At 39.2% G+C, this 19,232-nt stretch overlaps 1 protein-coding gene across 3 annotated transcripts in view; it reads right to left on the bottom strand.

Moving 5' to 3' along the window:
* LOC136875934 (BRCA1-associated RING domain protein 1) overlaps window positions 1-19,232 on the bottom strand; it is a 200,257-nt gene that overhangs the window by 63,215 nt on the left and 117,810 nt on the right. For all 3 annotated transcript variants that reach the window (XM_068225354.1, XM_067149556.2, XM_067149562.2), the window contains exon 7: window positions 12,525-12,631. In XM_068225354.1, coding sequence (XP_068081455.1) covers window positions 12,525-12,631 — 107 coding nt within the window. The remainder of the gene's footprint in view (window positions 1-12,524; window positions 12,632-19,232) is intronic.

The raw sequence follows: 19,232 nt of genomic DNA, 5'->3' as shown, positions 1-19,232 counted from the left end.
AATTGTTCTGGTCGATATTGGAACAGCCAGGGTGTCTTGCACATGCTGAAGAATGGCGGTTGACGTGGCGTGCGGGGCTGCCACCGCTTGGCGGCGGATGCGCCGATCCTCGCGTGCTGACGTCACTCGGGCTGCGCCTGGACCCCTCGCACGTGCCACATGTCCCTGCGCCAACCATCTTCGCCACAGGCACTGCACCGTGGACACATCCCTATGGGTATCGGCTGCGATTTGACGAAGCGACCAACCTGCCCTTCTTAGCCCGATCACCATACTCCTCGTAAAGTCGTCTGTCTGCTGGAAATGCCTCCGTTGACGGCGGCCTGGCATTCTTAGCTATACACGTGTCCTGTGGCACACGACAACACGTTCTACAATGACTGTCGGCTGAGAAATCACGGTACGAAGTGGGCCATTCGCCAACGCCGTGTCCCATTTATCGTTCGCTACGTGTGCAGCACAGCGGCGCATTTCACATCATGAGCATACCTCAGTGACGTCAGTCTACCCTGCAACTGGCATAAAGTTCTGACCACTCCTTCTTGGTGTTGCATTTGCTCTGTCAGTCAGTGTACATGACCCGATTGTCAAAATTTGGAGCACAGAAGAAATGCCTCCTGATTTCAGAGACAGTCTTGTAGTTCCCATATTTAAGAAAGGGGATCGAACAAACTGCAATAACTATCGGGGAATATCCTTACTGTCGTGCCTGTGAAAGCTTATTGCTCGAATCTTGGCAAAACGTATTGTATCCCTGGTGGAGAAAATACTTCCAGAGTCAGTGTGGATTCAGGCCTTCTAGAGGAACCACAGATACAATATTCACAGCTCGTCAACTTCAGGAAAAATGTAGAGAACAAAATAGACCTCTTTATATTGCCTTTATTGAGCTTACTAAGGCATTTGACTCTGTGAACCGAGAAGCTTTGTGGAAAATTTTAGCTCTACATGGCTTTCCACAGAAATTTATTGCCATCTTGAAATTGCTCCACATTGATACGATGGCAGCTGTCATTGGCAACGGCTCTATTGGAGAGCCATTCCATATCAATACTGGTGTTAAGCAAGGCTGTGTGATAGCCCCCACTTTGTTTTTCTTGTATGTTGCCACTGTCATGGAACTTGTCAGAGATGATCTCCCTCCAGGAATTCATATAACTTACAGGATGGATGGTAAACTTTTAATTTGAGCCGTTTAAAGGCAGGAACTCGGACATTGTCTGCAGCATTAGTTGAGTTACAGTACGTTGATGATAATGCTGTCGTAGCTCAGACACAAGAAGAGCTTGTGATAATCCTGAATGGTTTTTCTGCTGCGTACAACAAGATCGGACTCAAACTGAAAACCAGCAAAACACAGATCCTATACCAACTAGCCCCTGGGGAAGGTCAAAGAGATATCAATGTCACAATTGATGGAGTGTGCCTTAAAGTTGTAAACACCTCCCCATACCTTGGCAGCACCCTCTCATCAAGCGCAAATATAGATTCAGAAATCCAAGACAGAATTAACTGTGCAGGAGCATCCTTTGCTAAGTTAAGATCTCAAGGTTTTGACAATCATGATGTCAATATCACAACAAAGATTCTTGTGTACAATTCTGTTGTAGTTCCAACCTGACTCTACGGATCTGAATCCTGGACATGCTACAGTCGACACCTTAAGAAGCTGGAACAGTATCATCAATGTTGCTGGAGAATACTGCAAATAACTTGGCAAGACAGGCATACAAATATCAGCGTTCTTAAAGAGGCACACACCACCAGTATAGGATTGATGGTTTTAAGACTCCAGCTATGATGGACAGGGCACTAGTTCGCATGCCCAATAATCACATTCCCAAACAAGTGTTTTACTCCGAGCTATCAGTAGGTAAACGTTGTGTAGGCGGTCAGAGGAAACGATTTAACCCCTCAGTGCCGACCTCTATATGTGGTATAGACCCCCTTTTCTTCCGTAGCCGCCGACCTCTATACGTGGTATAGACCCATACATGGTTTCGCATTTACGGCTATAGCGCGAAGAGTTTTGGTGTTATGGATATGCAAATTGTTTTGTTTCCAAGAAGACATTTTCGGGTTTATCAGTGTTCTAAATAAGTATTGAAAATCGTTAAAGTGTAGCTGCTTTTGCAAGGATAAGTATATGTCAATTATGTCTGAGCACCAATCCCTGCTTTTTTAATAGTCCGTTTGCTTCATTCTTTCCCACAGAATAAAATAAAGAAATGATGATCTGAGAAGTTTGTCGTTTCGTGTGATGTTCTTTGCTCTAATTTTGTATTAAGAGTGCGGTTTATTTATTATATTTGTCTTTATTTCTCAGCTTGTAGTCTTTTCGTAACTCTCTACGAGTACTCTGTATAGGCATCAGTTAGTGCTGCTTTCTGTCATACGACACGAGAAGCAGTTGTGCATGGTATATATTTCGTTTGAAAGAAGATGTATCGACCTTTTAATCTGAAATATGTATCGAGTTGTTTTGATTCGTCATAAATGTTATTCCCCTAATTTAGTTTCGTCCTGCCGCTTTCGGTCCCGCTGCAGCTTCATCAGCTTGTGTGACGCACCGCGCTCAATGGCTAGCTCCTGCTGAGTGTAGCGTGCTTGAAATATTGTATAATTCAAATGAAAGTTTAGTCGGAAGTAGTAGTGGCAGTATTAGCAGTAGTGATAATGAAATAGATGATGTAGCAGTGGTAAATGATGAGAGTGATGATGAGGAGGAACCAGTACTTGGAAATTTCGTGTAGGAGGCTATAGATACGCATACAGGTCAAAGGGAAGCTTTCAACAGTGAATTATGATTCCTAGATTCTCCAATAATATTTAGACAAGTCACAGGGACAAACATTGAGCAGTTATCTTATCAGTTTCAGCTGATGGAAGGTTTGTTTACGTAGTACAAAATACGCTTCTCGGGCGGGAAACGAAATATTCAAGGCCGGCGCGCATCAGATAATACAGTTCCAAGGTTGCAGGAAATACGTTTTATCAGGAAATTAGCACCCAAGAGTGAGAAATCCAAACCTCAGAGACGTTGTATCGCGTGTTCAAAACACGGTGAAAAGAAGACATCGGTGTACTGCTGCCAGGAGTGTGCCTTGGGTCTCTGTCTCGAAGAGTGCTTCGAACTCTATCACACGGAACTAAATTACTAAGGAAATGTGAAACAATTATGTAATTATCTTCATGTACATAGTTCTACCATAAGGAATTCCAAATTTCGTGAATATCGGGCCACTCTTATACTAGTAGTAACGCTTTAAGTGAATCAATGTATTTCAGTCGCGCGTAGTTGAAATCTCATCCGGCAGCGGGATAGGAAGCTCTTTAAACGGCTGCGACGCTGAGGGGTTAAAGATGTAATCAAGGCTAACTTAAAGAGATGTAATTAACATTGATGTTGATAACTGGGAGAACTTAGTCCTTGACTGTTCATCCTGGAGATCACTACTCCATTACGGCACACTGTCTTTTGAAGAAAACCGCCGACGTACAGTGAATGACAAGGCAATGTAGGAAAGAAAAAGAAGTGCTGAGGAGACATAGAAATAACATGACTGCTCCACCTGGACTACCTGTCATCACTGTGGCAAATTGTGTAACTCTCGCATTGGACTGTATAGTCACCTCCGAACGCATAGATGACTAGGCATCCTGCCTGGAAGACAAACCTACTCGATTACGAGTGTTTGCTATCATCACCATCACCACCACCACCACCACCACCACCTAATGTAACAAGGAACTAACATGTTTTGTGCATTAAACCATAAAATAATGTGTTTCATTAAGCACAAGTAGATAATAACAAAAATTAAAAGATATAATGCACCTTCTCTCTATGCTTACCTTCTAACCTAAGCTATTAACGGACAAATACTAAATTTACATACTGCTATACAGAGAAATGAAGCAATTTGGTGTGTTCCAAAAAGCGACTGCTTACAAGTTGTTGTAGTTAGTGATAAAAAAAGAAGGGTAGTGAGCACTGGGTAAATTCAAAACACTCATTTATACCTTATCATCTATATACAGTGCTAATACCAGCTAATCAACTACATCCCACTGACTGAACAGGTCGCACAACCTCCACTTAGCGATAAGGTATGTTATTAACGGGTTTACCAGAAAGATAGCCGCTCCTCTATCTTCTAAAAACAATTTCCTGTGCTATTTGTTGTTTGGGTGTTATGCATCGTCGATCTAGAAATCGGATCTCAGTGATGTCTGCAAGAGTTATTACAAATGATTTGAGCGATTTCAAAGCTCTACAATAACTTTATTATTTGCAATATTGTTACAAGGCTTTACACACCCATAGAAAAACTCAAAAAGTTTTTTTCATTTACAAATGTTCGATATATGCCTCTTTAGTGATTCTGTAGACATCAAGCCTACAATCAAGTTCGTTCCACACTCAGCGCAGCATGTCCCTATCAATGGATTCAAAAGCACATTTGATGCGAGCTCGCAGTTCTGGGAGGTTTTTTTTTGGGAGAGGAGGTGTAAATACAGAGTCTTTAACATAACCCCACACAAAGAAATCGCATGGGGTTAGGTCAAGAGAGCATGGAGGCCATGACATGAATTGCTGATCATCTGCTCCACCATGACCGATCCATCGGTTTGGCAGTCTCCTGTTTATGAATTGACGAACATCACCATAGAAGTGGGGTGGAAAATAATAATTAAATTAATGTCGTAATGGTCCACATTTTTCAATTCTCTAATATGCAATATTATTGAATTATGTTACTAAACTAGGGACAAATTTCGGCCTTGGCTGGCCATCTTCAGCCTTAATGTAATACATCCAATAACTAAACAAACACACAATTGACACCATCCTGTTGGAAGATGAAGTCCGTGCTGTCCTCCAGTTGCGGCGTGAGCCAATTTTACAGCATGTCCAGATACATGTGTCCTGTAACAAATATTTCGCAGAAGAAAAATGAGCCGTACACTTTAAATCGTGAGACTGCACAAAACACATTAACTTTCGGTGAATTTTGAATGTGCTGCACGATAGCGTGAGGATTCTCTACCCCTCAGATTCGCACAATGTGTCTGTTCACTGCACCATTAACAAAAAATGCTGATTCATCACTGAAGACAAGTTTTGTACTAAACTCATCCTCTTCCATACACTGTTGCAACCACGCCGAAAATTCAAGGCATTTGACTTTGTCATCGGGAGTCAGGGCTTGTAGCAATAAGCGGTAAGGCTTCTGCTTTAGTCATTTCCGTAAGATTTTCCAAACGGTCGGGTGTGGTATGTTCAGTTTTCTGCTTGCTCTCTGCGTCGACTTCTGTGGGCTACGCGTGAAACTTGCCCACACGCGAGCAACTGTTTCTTCAATCACTACAGCATACCTGCCAACTTTTAGAAACCAACAATAGGAAGAAATTTTAGTTCTTGGATTTCATCACATATATTCCACCACGCTCTAGGTGAAAAAATGTCAACTAAGAAAACATGAAAATGGTTACAAGAAAATGTACCTAATCATTCTAATCTGTAACACTTACATAATAATAATAATAATAATAATAATAATAATAATAATAATAATAATAATAATAATAATAATAAAAATAATAATAAAAATAATATTATGTCACACCGAGAAGCCTCCGTGGTTTAGGTGCCAGCGCCGGGCTCTCACTGCTGGTTCCGTGGTTCAAATCCCGTTGACTCCATGTGAGATTTGTGGTGGACAAAGTGGTGGGACAGGTTTTTCTCTGGGTACCCCGATTTTTCCTGTCATAATTCATTCCAGCAACACTCTCCAATATCATTTCATTTGTCATTCATTAATCACTGCCTCAGAGTGCAGCAGGCTTCAGCAGCTGGCACAATTCCTATCCTCACCACAAGATGGGGGCTTCATTCATTCCATTCCTGACCTGGTCAGATGACTGGAAACAGGCTGTGGATTTTCGTTTCATGTCGCACCGACACACGCAAAAAATGCATAAAACCGTACTTTTCCGTGTAATTAACACACTTTTTTGACGAAAAATACAGGCGAAAACTTCAGATGCATAAATTATTCAAGGAATTCAGGTATTTAAATATTATTTACAATTCATTTACAATTAAATGATACATATACATACATATATATATAAAATAAAGAGTTTTGTCTGTACATTGCTCAGAATTTGAAAAGAATGGTATTTCTGTATCAGTCATGCGCTCAGTAACAAGAAAATGCATTTTTAACTTTTCCGTAATTTCTGTCTGTCTGTCTGTCTGTCTGTCTGTATGTACACGCATCATGAGAAAACGGCTGAAGAGAATTTAATGAAAATCGGAATGTAAAGTCGGGTGATGAACCGCTACAATCTAGGCTATCAATTATTTTAATCACGCTGAGTGAAATGGTAGTTTAAGGGAAGGCCTGAAATTCAATTCACAAATATTTATGTTATTAGTGGTCGTGCCCTAATGAAAATCGCTAGAAATAAGTCGCTACAATACAGGCTATGCACGCTGAGAAAAATGGTAGTTTAGGGGAAGGCCTAAAATTTAACTGTCAAATATTTATTTTATTAGTGGTCGTATCTTCACGAAAATTGGTATGCAAAGTCGGGGAATAGGTCGCTATAATCTAGGCTATCAATAATGTTATTCACACTGAGTGAAATGGTAGTTTAGAGGAAGGCCTGAAATGTAATCTATATATAAATAAGTGTTTTGCCTGTACATTGCTCAGAATTTGAAATGAATGGTATTTCTGTATCTGTCATGTCCACAGTAACAAGGAAATGCATTTTTTACTTTTCCATAATTTCTGTCTGTCTGTATGATTGTACACGCATCAATAGAAAATGGCTGAAGAGAATTTAATGAAAATTGGCATGCTCGGCTATAAATTATTTTATTCACGCTGAGTGAAATGGTAGTTTAGGGGAAGTTCTGAAATATAATTCTCAAATAGTTATTTATGTTATTAGTGGTCGTATCGATAAATCTATATATATATAAAATAAGAGTTTTGTGTGTACATTACTTAGAATTTGAAAAGAATGGTATTTCTGTATCGGTCATGTCAACAATAACAATGAAATGCATTTTTTACTTTTCCTTAATTTCTGTCTGTCTGTCTGTCTGTCTGTCTGTCTGTCTGTCTGTCTGTCTGTCTGTCTGTCTGTATGTATGTATGTACATGCATCATGATAAAACGGCTGAAGATAATTTAAAGAAAATCGGTATGTAATGTCAGGTGACGAACCACTGCAATCTAGGCTGCAAATTATTTTATTCACGCTGAGTGAAATGGTAGTTTAGGGGAAGATCTGAAATGTAATTCTCAAATAAGTTATTTATGTTATTAGTGGTCGTATCGATACATACTACATAACTAACATAACTTAAGTTATGTCGTAAGTTAGTAGTAGTTATGTAAGAAGTTATTAAATTTCCGATCACTTATGTCTTATACATTGTTATCGTAGCGCATATAATCGGAGATATTCATGAATTTGGATATTTGTTACTAAGTCCATATCAGCGCCGAGTCACGAGAAAATGGGTAAACAGAATTTAGTGAAAATCGGTATGTAAAGTCTGAGAATAAGGAACTACAGTCTACGATATAAATTACTTTGTAAGACACCCTAATATCACAGAGTCGAAAGAAAACTAATGTGAAGGCCTGCAATATAGAAAGCTCAAACTTTATCAACAATAACATTACATTGACCATTGTTTGTTGCGATGTGCTTTTTGTCTTCTGTTTCCTCTCATCCCCGATAGATACGATTACTGCAGCGTACCAAGGTTTTTTTAATTTGCTTGACGTCGCACCGACACAGGTAGGTCTTATGGCAACAATGGGATAGGAAATGATTAGTGGTGTGAAGGAAGTGGCCTTGGCTTTAAGGTACAGCCTGGTGAGACTGGTGTGAAAATGGAAAACCACGGAATGACAATTTTTTTTTTTTTTGCTTAACGTCGCACCGACACAGATATGTCTTATGGCGACGATGGGATAGGAAAGGTCTAGGAAGTGGAAGGAAGCGGCCGTGGCTTTAATTAAGGTACAGTCCCGGCATTTGCCTGGTGTGAAAGTGGGAAACCACGGAAAACCGTCAGGGCTGCCGACAGTGGGGCTCGAACCCACTATCTCCCGAATACGATCTTCAGGGTTGCCGGCAGTGGGGTTCGAATCCACTATCTCCCGGATGCAAGCTCACAGCTGCGCGCCCGTAACCACATGGCCAACTCGCCTGGTCGTACCAACTGTAACAGCCTGCCTGTATATTGGCGGGAAGTAGCTGGGGTGTAAGATAACTTTCTTTTTTAGCATACCATTCCTCTGGTTCGTACATTTTTTGATATATCTGGTACGTAACACACTGGTTCATCATAGTATTCGAGCTATACAATCCCTACTCTGAGGCACTGATTGGAATGAGTAGTGTGCATATTTAACGGAATAATGACAGAGGAGTGTTCACGGCTGCGACCTGGTTATTCCAGCTCTGGAACTTTGGACTCTTAGATCGACACCGTAGTACTGTTCGTTGAAAGTGAGAAAGTGTGCGCTTATTCATTTGATCGAGTATTTTATATGATAACATTGCTTTCAATCGCTACATTGCTACTGACCTTTTTGGTAATGACCTATGTTGAATTCAGTTAGGAAAACCACCAAGTCAGTCTTTCTGAGAATCCCGTAGCGAAGCACGGGTACGTCAGCTAGTATATATATATAAAATAAGAGTTTTGCCTGTACATTGCTCAGAATTAAAAAAGGATGCTATTTCTGTATCGGTCGTGGCCAAAGTAGCAAGGAAATAATTTCTGTCTGTCTGTACACGCATCACGAGAAAACGGCTGAAGAGAATTACAGAGATATTTATGAATTTGGATTTTTGTTGCTAAGTTCATATCAGCGCCAAGTCACGAGAAAATGGACAAACTGAATTTAATGAAAATCGTTATGTAAAGTCGGGGAATAAGAAACTACACTATACATTATAAATAATTTCGTAAGACGCCCTAATATCACAGTTGAAACAAAACTAGATGTGAAGGCCTACAATACAGAAAGCTCACAACATTGAACAACAATAACATTACATTGACCATTGTCTGTTGTGATGTGCTTGGTGTCTTCTGTTGCCAGTCATGTACGATAGATGGGATTACTGCTGTATACCGAGTATTTTTTAATTTGCTTTACGTCGCACAGACACAGATAGATATTATGGCGACGATGGGATAGGAAAGGGCTAGGAGTGGAAAGGAAGCGGGACTGGCGTTAACTACGGTACAGCCCCAGCATTTGCCTGGTGTGAAAAAGGGAGCCTTCGGAAAACCATCTTCAGGGCTGTCGACAGTGGTTTTCGAACCCACTACCTCCCGGCTGAAAACTCATATCTATGCGCCCCTAACCGCAGGGCCAACTCGCCCGGTCGTACCGAGTATAACAGCCCCTGCCTGAATATTGGCGGGAAGTAGGTGGGGAGTTAAGATAACTTTCTTCTTAAGCATGCCATTCCTCTGGTTCTTAAATTTTCTGATACTACTGGTATGTAACGAACTGGTTCATCATAGCATTCGAGCTATTCAATCCCTACCCTGAGGCACTGATTGGAATGCGCAGTGTGTATATTTAATGGAACAATGGCAGAGAAGTGTTCGCGGCTGTCTGCGGCCTGGTCATTCCGGCACTGGAACTTTGGACTGTTAGATCGACATCGTAGAACAGTTCGTTAAAAGTGAGAAAATGTGCGGTTGTTCATTTGAGCGAGTATTTTATATGATAACATTGCTTTTAATCCCTACATTCCTACTGACCTTTTTGTAATGGTCTAACTGTAGTTAGGAAAATCACAAAGACAGTCTGAGAATCCCGTAGCGAAGCACGGGTACATCAGCTAGTCAAATATAATTTATAAACACAACTGGTTCAACTCATTTGCGGTCATAGTCATTTGGCGTAAAATCCTGGCGTGAGATTTTTGTCTGAAAAGTCAAATAGGGCATATCAGGCAAGTTAGACACATGGGTTTGAAGTACCGACACTGGAAAATATTCTTCCTGTTACAAGCTGACGACCTGAAGTGAAATAAACATGAACTAATAAAAGTACAATTCATGTAATGTGATAACAATGACATACCGGCAAAAAAAGACCTGTCCAACACGAGAAGGGCTGGGCATCAAAGGAAGGACCCTGCTAGATTACTCCAAATCGTTCGTATCCAATCTTGTACGAGTGACGTGTCCGTCCACCCTTTTTTCTTGAATAAGAATGTGGATCACTCTCGGAAATTTTACTTTCAACATTGTTTTTTTGTTTTAGAACAATGTAAGGTGCGACCTTTCTGCCATCAGCTGTTACAGCAAGTACTGCAGTACATCGTTGTTTTTCGCTTCCGGTAGCGCGTATAATAACACTCGATGTTAGTTTCTTATCGATTGTTCGACTCTGTGGCATATGGAAAGTGATTGGCACCTGACCTGTGGTTCCTATTTGGGAGATCAAATATCCCTTCACTTTACGCTTCTCAATCACAAAGCGATAAAAATGGTTGAAATCATTCGTCATTTTTTAGCATAATGTTGTACTTCATTGAAGAGAAAGACCATTTTTCTTCATGTAATTAATCAAGCCTCGGCTAACCTTCAAATCCAAGACACTGATTCCATGTGCAGCGGCTATTTCCCATTGCATAACAAAATCATATTCAAGCAGATCCTCCTCTACTTGCGGATACTTGCCGCTTTTTGGTCCGCGAAATGCTTTGCGAGATTTGTTGGTTGCTTGAAGTGTGCTTCTCTGTTACCGCAGTAGCGCACGTTGCATTTGGACACAATACTTGCTGCCCGCCCGCTGCCCTATTATCGGATATTTCAGCATAACTGATCACCGCGAGTTTGTATGATGCAGTATTACTCGAATACTGTGGACTAACAAACAATTTTGAGATCACAGAATGTCCCGTACCCAAAACACTCTTAAAATATGTTCATATCAGGCTGGAATAGAGTGTCACTAGTCACTTCTGGGCTGATTCTCTCACTGAACTAGTGCGGTGGGATTTCCTGCCGGCTAATAACAGCACATTGTCCTGTATTTGGAATGCCCGCTTTCGCAATAGGAAGGCTGCTACTTGAGTAGTTGAGATCTTTATTTCGAAACGCTTCCGGAGCTGCGTGATGAATGTTGGAATTTGTGGGTGTGTCAAATACGTTAACATTTCCTTTTCTCCACTTTGGACCCAAAAATATTGAGATGCGTAAATTATGCAAGGGTGTTAATTATGCGAGAAAATATGGCAGTTTCCTTTATCAGATGGTAAAATGAACAGAAATTTATAGATATCTCTGAACACTTGGAGATAACGTTTGTTATATTTTATGGCCATAACTAGAAGACTTACGCACTTGAATACGCAGAACTACCACATGCCAAACAATTCAATATGTCTCATACATTATTAACATACAACTTTGACAGACGGGGAAAGCACAGAAACGCAAGAAATCACACGTGGCCTACAACTTCGACGAAAGTACATACAAAAACGATGTCAACAGCGCGCGAACAACACAATAACAAACTCATTCTTTCGTCCCGGTTAACTGAGTCGCTAGCGCACACTAGCCTCTCTAGCTTGCAGGACGATTGCCATCCCGAATTCTCAGCTGTATAAAGGGCACACGCTGGTGTGGTGAGCGGTAAACACGCTACAAAGGCGGCGGACGAAACACTCGCGAAATAAAGCATCAAATAAATATGCTTGAAAATGAGGTTTCATAAATTACACAAGCATGTAAGAATTTATCCCTTATCCTAGGGGAAAAGTACTGGACGTACTGGAGATTATATTGGTCAAAAATAGGAAAAACGGAAGATGAGTTAAAAAATGGGAAGTTTCCGGGTAAATTGGAAGGGTCGGCAGGTAGGATATGCTGCAGGCCGATCCGTTGATTTCCCCTTACAGAGGCATCCTGAAGCCTTAAACTGCACATACCATCTCCGAATGGAGTTAGCAGTTTGTGGATCTTTGGGGTACTTCGTCCTGAAGTGTCGTTGCACTGTTATGACAGACTGATGCAAGTGCATTTTAAGCACAACAAACGCTTTCTCGGCTCCTGTCGCCATCTTGTCTCACTGCGCACTGCTGCTGCACTCTCATGGCAGAAAGCTGAAGTATGACTTCAGCAGACCAAAACTTTGAGTTATTCTACACGACTGTTGAATTTCATGATCACACAGTATGTTAATTGATAGAGCTACAGTGAATTTATGAAATCGCTTCAATCATTTGTAATAACCCTGTACTATATACGCTTCTCTTCATGGTCAGTACTGTACAAGTTTATCCTGATTGGTGGGTCTCTAATGTGGCAGATTCTTCAATTTATGCTAGTGGCCAAATTTTGTAGGGTTGAGTGTACACAATTTACATTAAATTATGTTAAATGCCATAGTTAATCAGCTCATATGCATATCAAATCTTACTATAATGATACTTCAGTTATAATTGATACTTACAACTAGTATTAATAAGCCATTTCCCTGTAAGAATTGCATGGAGGATTGGAACTGATGGAGAACACTGGTTGTCATTCACTTCCACTACTACATGATTCACATCAGAGCTATAAAGAAAAAACATTTTTAAAATGTATGCGCATACATAGGAAGTATATTTAAATATTAGGATAATTAACAATTTTTACAAGAGGATGCATGTTGAGCTAGTACTGAAATAAATAAATAAATAAATAAATAAATAAATAAATAAATAAATAAATAAATAAATAAATAAATAAATAAATAAATAAATAAATAAATAAATAAATAAATAAATAAATAAATTTGTCTTGTGCAGAAGATAACACAAAGGAATTATAATGGACAACACAAATTTTAGAGGGGAGACAATGGGCAAGTGTACTACTCATTCTGTAGAATTTAAGAGACGATGAGGATGCAGAATTTCAGTTCTTTAACAAGGCAAAGCCAAACAAGCTGAAATATTGTATTTTAAACACCCTTAAATGCCACCAATCTCAGCCAGGACTGAGCCAGCCATCTTAGAAGAAGGATCACAAACTGACCATACCACTGAAGTTAGTATCAAGTTCCTAGTCAATATGGTGTGAACTAGAATAGAAAACATTTGGTTGGAACAGATTTGTTTGTCATGGGATACTTCAGTTTCTCTCAACAGTTTTCTTAGACGTATACTCTAATCAGTTCCCTCATTCTCACTAAACAAGTCTATAGCTTTCTAGGCTCACTGCTTCCCTTTCATGAAATCACGGTCTGAATTCCATTCAATATGTAACGCATTTCAGTGTTATTCTGATTTGCTAGAAAAAAAAAAATTGCATTAGATTCAGCTTACCAAGCCAAAAATTAGCATTTAAAAAGATATATTTATTTTAAGCTAAATTTTATGTTTACGCTACAGGAAGAATTAATGAAATGTCTGCCCTGGTCCTAGAGATACGCATAAAATTGTGACTGACTGACGTGTTGCCACGCCCCCTTCTTTGTACACTTTCATTCTGTTTTCCTTTGTAAATTTATAAGCCTCTAAACCACACGCCATAGGCAGAATTGATATGTACAGATACGAGACACGTTAGTGTTTTGTTCTCAAGGAGTCCTTTACATGTGTGATGTAGAATCTCCATGGAACCAAGTCCCACGTGTTGAATAATATTTTGCAAACTGTAACATGGTGTGGATTATCAGTTGTGTGATTCAGTGTGAAACCTCATGTATACCGTACTGCAGTATGGGTGCTTGAAAGGTAATCATATAAATCTAGGAAATGATGTTTCAAAAGAAATGAGCACACAAAATCTGGAAGAAAAAAGCAGCGAATGACACTAATGATACTCAGACACGTAACCTCAGTACAGACGGCAAAACGTTTACTCCAAAAGTCGGAGTTGGAGGTGATAGTGGTCTGGACTGCTATATTTTTGATATAATTTTTTTTTTTTTGCTAGTTGCTTAACGTCGCACCGACAGAGATAGGTCTTATGGCGACGATGGGACAGGAAAGGGTTAGGAGTGGGAAGGAAGCGGCCGTGGGCTTAATTAAGGTACAGCCCCAGCATTTGCCTGGTGTGAAAATGGGAAACCACGGAAAACCATCTTCAGAGCTGCTGACAGTGGGGGTTCGAACCTACTATCTCCCGAATACTGGATACTGGCCGCTCTTAAGCAACTGCAGCTATCGAGCTCGGTATTTTTGATATAAAAGTTATCTTTCATGAGTTATGAAAATGTCTTAGCTGTGTATGTGGTGAACTGGTGGAACTTATTCTAACCAATTTAGGTTGTTTGGGCTGAAGAGTGACAGTTATCTGTATATCTTGTTTACAAGTAGGTATACTGTATATAATAATAACAATGCAATGTTAAAGAAAACAAATAATGTGTTACCTGTAAACAAGGCTGAAGTGTATTTTGCACTATTATGAACATGCCACCATCTGTGTATAAAAAGTACCTATGCCCTTATTGTTGATCATATTCTTGATGCCACTGGTAAAGTTTCAGAAGAATGTATGATCAGTGTCTTGTGGTGGAACTAGGTTGACAACTAGGGACCACACTTCATACAATGGTGAAACTGCTGCTATTGGATTTAAAACTGATGAAGTTGTGGACTTTAAAGTAATGTCATAAGTACGGTTGGAATGGCAAGGAAAACACTGTAGAATACGCTGAATTCATGGAAATGCACTCAAAAGTATTTGAAAGAAATTGCACAGGTACAGCTGGCAGCATGGAGGTGGAGGAAATGAAACAAATATTTAGTTGGCAGAAGAGAAGTTGGGAATGAAATATGTCGATTACACGGGGAATGCTGATACAAAAACCTACAGTGCAATCAATGAAAACGGTATTGTACTACAACCCGTACCTCATTCAGGTCAGTTGGATGGTACATTACTTTTTTTTTATATACTGTATTTATTCTTTTAAAAATAAATATTTTCAGCTGCTCAAAATAAATAAAGCCATGTCCAAAAATGCACGGGGACTCTTCTTAGAAATCTCAAGGCTAACTATAAAGGAAAAAAATTAGAAAGATGGCAAATCAGTGTCAGGTAAAAATAGGCTCACTGATGCTGTTATTAACATATCAGTGTACTATGGCAATGCAATTAGAAATAACCATACTTCTTTCAAAAGTGACTAAAAAGCTGGCTGATGGCAAAGGGCATTCACAGTATACAGGAACTTATAGAAAAATGATTGTACTTCCATATAAATCAGCAAAGATTTGCAAATATATGTACGGTATAAATAAATATATATATATACTACATGTTGGTATAATAAAATATTTAGTACTAGATATATTCCAAGAGAATGAACGATGTTTAATAACAATAAAAATGAACGGAAGAGTGAAGATTTTAATCAAATGGGACTGGAACCAGAAGCTTGCTGCAATCAAGGGCTGAATCAGAAGGATAGAAGGATATGAAAAGAATTCAATCAGCTGAGAAGAGATCACGCAACTCCATGAAGGAAGCTAGGAGATGCAGAAAGAGGCTCAAATTACAGGAAGAAGGAAAGAAAGAAGATAATGTAGTGATTTATCAGGGGTTCAAAAATGGTATTTTTATGCAAACATTTTTGTTGCTGCCTTCCTGAAAAAAATTAAATACAGCTTCCATCAAAAGTTTTTTACTATGTCATGGTTGATTTCTTCCAGGGTTTCCTCTCACGGTATTTATTCTTTTAAAAATATTTTCAGCTGCTCAAAATACCTCAAGTAAAGGTAAATAAGGCCATGTCCAAAAATGCATGGGGACTCTTCTTAGAAATCTCAAGGCTCAAATGAATAGAAGAGTGAAGATTTTAATCAAATGGGACTGGAACCAGAAGCTCAGTAGGATGGTACATTACTTTTTTTTACATACTGTATTTATTCTTTTAAAAATAAATATTTTCAGCTGCTCAAAATAAAAATACAATACAAATATACTTAATTTAGTGTTAGTGATTGAGGTTCATTTCGTAGGTGGAGATTTAATACATACTTCTAAAAAAAGTATAAAAATCCTTATAAACTTGGGATACGTAAGGGCAACAGTGATGCATGGTTAAAAAGGCAGGAAATTTTGAAAATTTTATAAAACCTGTAATAATAATAATAATAATAATAATAATAATAATAATAATAATAATAATAATAATAATTAGAATTTTGGCATTTTAGAAGTTGCTTCTGATTGCCAAGAAGCATACTCAACATTTTCATGATCATTTCTCCTTGTCCAACTCCCGTCCGGTCAGGGTGTTGATGGTACTTCTCCACCATTCTCTCTTCTTCCACCACTCCTCTTCAGTAATTCTATCCCAGTCCAGTTTTCTTTTTCTTAAACTATTCTTGACCGAGTTTATCCATCTTGCTCTTGCCCTCTTTCCCTCTATCTTAGCCTCCAACACTAGTTTTGGTATCCTTCCCTCTTCTATCCTCATAACATGTCCAAACCATCTCAATTTATTCTTCTCCATCCTATAACTCAGTTTTCTTGACCCCTATTTCTTATCTGACCTCAACATTTCTTACTAAGGATAATGTCCTGATAGAGGAGGTGACTAATATTAAAGAAGAATTAACATTTACCTATAACATAATTCACAATACAATACAAAGGTTGAAAACTAGAAAGCAGCTGAAATTGATAAAATTTCGGGGGATATACTAAAGACAATGGGTTGGTACCATATCTGAAGTATAGTTTGCATGAAGGAGCTATACCGAATGAATGGAGAGTTGCTATAGTAGCCCCTGTGTATAAAGGAAAAGGTGATAGACATAAAGCAGAAAATTACAGGCCTGTTTGACATGCATTGCAAGATTTGGGAAAGCATTCTTTCTGATAATATTAGTCATTGGGCAGTTCAGGATTCCAGCAAGATATAGCAGATATCTTGGATTCAGGAGATCAAATGGACTGTATTGCAATTGAGGCAGTGAGTGAGAGAGTGGGCTATGCCAGAGTTGGGTGGAACTGAGATATTTAGAGTTTTGTGTTTGCTCTAATAATGGAAAAAACATTCCTATTAACATATAATTTATTGTTTACCATTTCAAAGCATACATTTCAAACTCTTTAGGAAAATTATTTACAGGGTGTAATTCCATCATTTAACCGGCCCCTTAGGCCCTTTCCACCTGCAAATAACCTTGCATTACTACCTATAGGTTCGCTAACAGTACCTACCCAAAAATTGCCTTCATTACCTGGTTGCTATGAAACATTTAGTCCTTTATAACAGTCCGGTTCCATGGCTAAACGGTTAGAGTGCTGGCCTTTGACCACAGGGTCCCGGGTTCGATTCTCGGTGGGGTCGGCAATTTTAACCATCATTGGTTAAATTTGCTGCCACGAAGGCTGGATGTATGTGTCGTTTTCATCATTTCATCTTCATCACGACGCGCAGGTCGCCCACGGGTGTCAAATAAAGACCTGCACCTGGTGAGCCGAACATGTCCTCGGACACTCCCGGCACTAAAAGCCATACGCCATTTCATTTCATCAAGCAGTAGTCACAGTTTCCTTCGAAGCATTCAGATCGAAATGCAGAGAGAAGATTGTATGCTGCAGTTGCCTTTACTTGATGTAGCCGTATCCCTAGAGGTATGATCTTCTTCTTTAGCTTGCCATTCGTAACACACTTTGCATGTATCTGTGTGAGGCATTTTGAAGCCGATATTAACTTTCGTATTAAATATAGTCCTGTATGTGCCACAACTAACATTCTTCATGCCAGTATCATCTCTTCTTTGTATACCGTACATCTCTTCAACTGATTTCACAACTCGAATGAATTTTTTTTAACCTTCTTACTTAGTGACTTACAAGGGATTTTTTTCTTAATATGGTATATTACTGATTTCTCATCTTCATCACTTAACTTATGCTTCTAATTACTGTGCTTATCTCTGAGATCCACATAAGGTGATACTATCGAGCTGGTACATGATGATGATCCTTCGCGTTCAGATTGGCCTCCTTCCGGCACATTAACGTGTACTCTAATCCAAAGTTTCTACACACTTTAGCCCTTTTGCACTTATCATCATTTCTAAGTCGTTTTTAGGTTTCTCACAGCTACTCACTATTACTTCTCCTTCACCGTCCGCCAGTTTGTACACAACTAACACGTGTTTGAGATTAAGCGCAGCGATTGGCCAGCTCGCGTAGCTGACAGACAGCGCACACATTGAATGCTTCTAGCTGCTTGGCATAGCTCACTCTCTCGCAGTATAAACGTGAGATGAGCAATTCACAGAAAATATGTTCTTTAAAAAAGAAAGGAAAGAGCCTGCGGAAGTCTTTGATATTTTGCACAATGAAAGATGAATGTAAGCCCTACACAAGGGTACCAATAACTCAATTTTGACAAAATCTCGGCATAGCCCACTCTCTCACTTACTGCCTCAATTGACCTATCTAAGACATTTGATAAGGTAGATCATGGGAGACTACTGGCAAAAATGAGTGCAACTGGATACACAAGAGAGTGACTGAATGGGTGGCTATATTTCTAGAAAATAGATCTCAGAGAATTAGAGTAGAGGAAGGTTTGCCTGGCCCTGTAATAATTCAGAGGGGAATTTATGTGCTTTTTGTAGATGATGTTATTCTATATACAATAATAAATAAGTTACAAGAATGTGAGAAACTGCAAAATGACCTTGATAATTTTGTGAGACGCACAGGGTTAAAAGTCAGGTTGTGAGTTTCAAAAATAGTAAAAGTCCTCTCAGTTTTAATTACAGGGGTAAAATATCCTTTTGGGATCATTGAAAGTACCTAGGTGTTAATATAAGGAAAGATCTTCATTGGAATAAACACATAAATTAAATTGTAAAATAAAGGGTATAGATCTCTCTACACATTGTTATGAGGGTATTTAGGGGTTGTAGTACGGATGTAAAGGAGAGGACATAAGTCTCTGGTAAGACCGAGTATGGTTCCAGTGTATGAGACCCTCACCAGGATTACTTGATTCAAGAACTGGAAAAAATCCAAAGAAAAGCAGCTCGATTAGTTCTGGGTGATTTCTGACAAAAGAGTAGCGTTACGAAAATGTTGCAAAGTTTGGGCTGGGAAGACTTGCAAGAAGGGAGAGGAGCTGCTCGACTAAGTGGTATGTTCGAAGCTGTCAGTGGAGAGATAGCGCGGAATGACATTAATAGACGAATAACCT

Source organism: Anabrus simplex, chromosome 1 (assembly GCF_040414725.1).
Source record: "Anabrus simplex isolate iqAnaSimp1 chromosome 1, ASM4041472v1, whole genome shotgun sequence".
In the NCBI taxonomy this organism is placed as follows: Eukaryota; Metazoa; Arthropoda; class Insecta; order Orthoptera; family Tettigoniidae; genus Anabrus; species Anabrus simplex.
The sequence above is the reverse complement of the archived record's forward strand: the minus strand, read 5'-3'. Positions and strand labels throughout refer to the sequence as shown.